Source organism: Aquarana catesbeiana, linkage group LG13, assembly GCF_042186555.1.
Source record: "Aquarana catesbeiana isolate 2022-GZ linkage group LG13, ASM4218655v1, whole genome shotgun sequence".
Classification (NCBI taxonomy): Eukaryota; Metazoa; Chordata; class Amphibia; order Anura; family Ranidae; genus Aquarana; species Aquarana catesbeiana.
In genome coordinates this window covers 29,369,176-29,370,918 of record NC_133336.1, presented here as the reverse complement: position 1 = coordinate 29,370,918, position 1,743 = coordinate 29,369,176, and the positions used below count along the sequence as shown (strand labels likewise).

Below are 1,743 nucleotides of genomic sequence, written 5' to 3'. Positions count from 1 at the left end.
GACCCCCCCTCCCCTCCCCCAATACACAGAGGAGGGGGGAGGGGAGGGGGTTCTGTCACACATTGAGGATTTATTATTTTTAATTAATATCATTAATAATCCCCGCCTTCTCCTTTAATGAAGCCCCTCCCCCCACCTCCCCAATCCTGATACATTGTATCCATTAATAAATGTTCTTATTCATTCTATGAAGAGATAAAGAAGTCTTCTCTCTCTGTATCCCTCCGCCCCACTAAGGGAAAGTAGTCCCCCCGCACTTCCAATTCTTTTTTTTTTTTATTATTCCTTCCAAACTCCCCGAACAGCCGGCAAGTCCCCCCCCCCCCCTTTCATTCATCCCCTCCCCCCTCTTCTCTCCCACCATAATATAGAAAAGAAGAGAAGAGAGGGATATGAAGGGGGCGGGGCGATGTGAAAGGGGGGCGGAGCGATCCTCGGAGCCCACACTGAGGAGATGCGGCTCAACCCAACCAGGCCAGCGGAAGCGTCGGGCAGCTTCGGCTTTTTTGAGTGACGCGGCCGCCGGCCAATAGGAGCGCCGCCCGGTTTCCAAAATTCCCGGCGGGCCAATGGGTGAGCGGGAGGGGGCGGAGATAGGAGTGGGCTAGCCGGTTAGGTTGTCCTCCTCCCGTCCCTCCCCTTAGCACAGCCGCTGTGGCTGAGGCAGAGAGTCCGGTGCGGGCGGCGATGTGAGGAAAGTTCTCTCGGGTGTCTCCGGGGCGGCAGGAAACGGGCGATAAGCGGCGGGGCTCCGGCTCCACCTCCATCCGGGCTCTATCGTTTCCCCATCACCACCAATTACCGACCATGATAGAGAAGGGCGCCCCCGAGGTGTCCGGGAAGAGGAGAGGACGGGCCACCGGGACCGCCACCAAAAGTTTGGCCCCCAACGGCCACAGCGGAGCCAACTCGTGGGAGGAGGGGAGCGGAACGTCTTCCAGTGATGAGGAGCACGGTACGTCCGAGGAGGGTGAGAGCCTCCAACTCTCCTCCCTTCCCCCCACCGAGAGAGAGAGAAACCCCCAAATCTAATCCTAACACCCCCATATCTTATGTCCCCAACACAGGAGGAGGCGGAGGAGGAGGAGGCGGCATGAGGGTCGGAGCCCAATACCAGGCGAGCGTCCCGGACTACGACCCGGGTGAGTGAGAGGGGGAGGGGAGAGGATGGGAGCCTCGAACTCTGTGTATACCGCACTACTCTACTACTCCTATATATACTACAGGGGAGGAGGGGGAGGGGCCTATTACCACAGGGGAGGAGGAGCCTATGCTTATATATATTATTATTATTATTATACAGGATTTATAGAGCGCCAACAGTGTGCACAGTGCTTAACAAAATAAAGGCAGACATTACAGTTACATTACAATTTGATACAACAGGAATTAGAGGGGGATATATATATTCTTTATTATTATTATACACACTACCACAGGGGAGGAGCCTATACTAATATATATCCACAGGAGAGGAGGAGCCTATACTACTACCACCGCACTGCACTCTACATCATCACTGTCCTCCACTACCAATCCCTACTCCTCCCATCCTCTCCTACTGCCCCCTACTGATCTCTACTACTCATTCTCACTGTCGTCGTCCCCCTACTGATCCCCCTTCCCCCCCTTCTCATTACTTCCCCCTTCTCCCCCTTCTCATTACTTCCCCCTTCCCCCCCTTCTCATTACTTCCCCCTTCCCCCCCCTTCTCATTACTTCCCCCCCTTCTCATTATTCCCC

General features: G+C 54.8%; 1 protein-coding gene across 7 annotated transcripts in view; it reads left to right on the top strand.

The window, feature by feature from the left end:
* The first annotated feature begins 585 nt into the window (after nucleotides 1–585).
* RCOR1 (REST corepressor 1) overlaps nucleotides 586–1,743 on the top strand; it is a 51,476-nt gene continuing 50,318 nt past the window's right edge. For 3 of the 7 annotated variants that reach the window (XM_073610347.1, XM_073610345.1, XM_073610350.1), the window contains exons 1-2: nucleotides 587–955; nucleotides 1,068–1,142. In XM_073610347.1, coding sequence (XP_073466448.1) covers nucleotides 808–955; nucleotides 1,068–1,142 — 223 coding nt within the window. In that variant the 5' untranslated portion in view covers nucleotides 587–807. Of the gene's footprint in view, nucleotides 956–1,067; nucleotides 1,143–1,743 lie in introns of all 7 variants that reach the window. The other 4 variants (XM_073610348.1, XM_073610346.1, XM_073610352.1 and 1 more) reach the window with 4 other exon arrangements.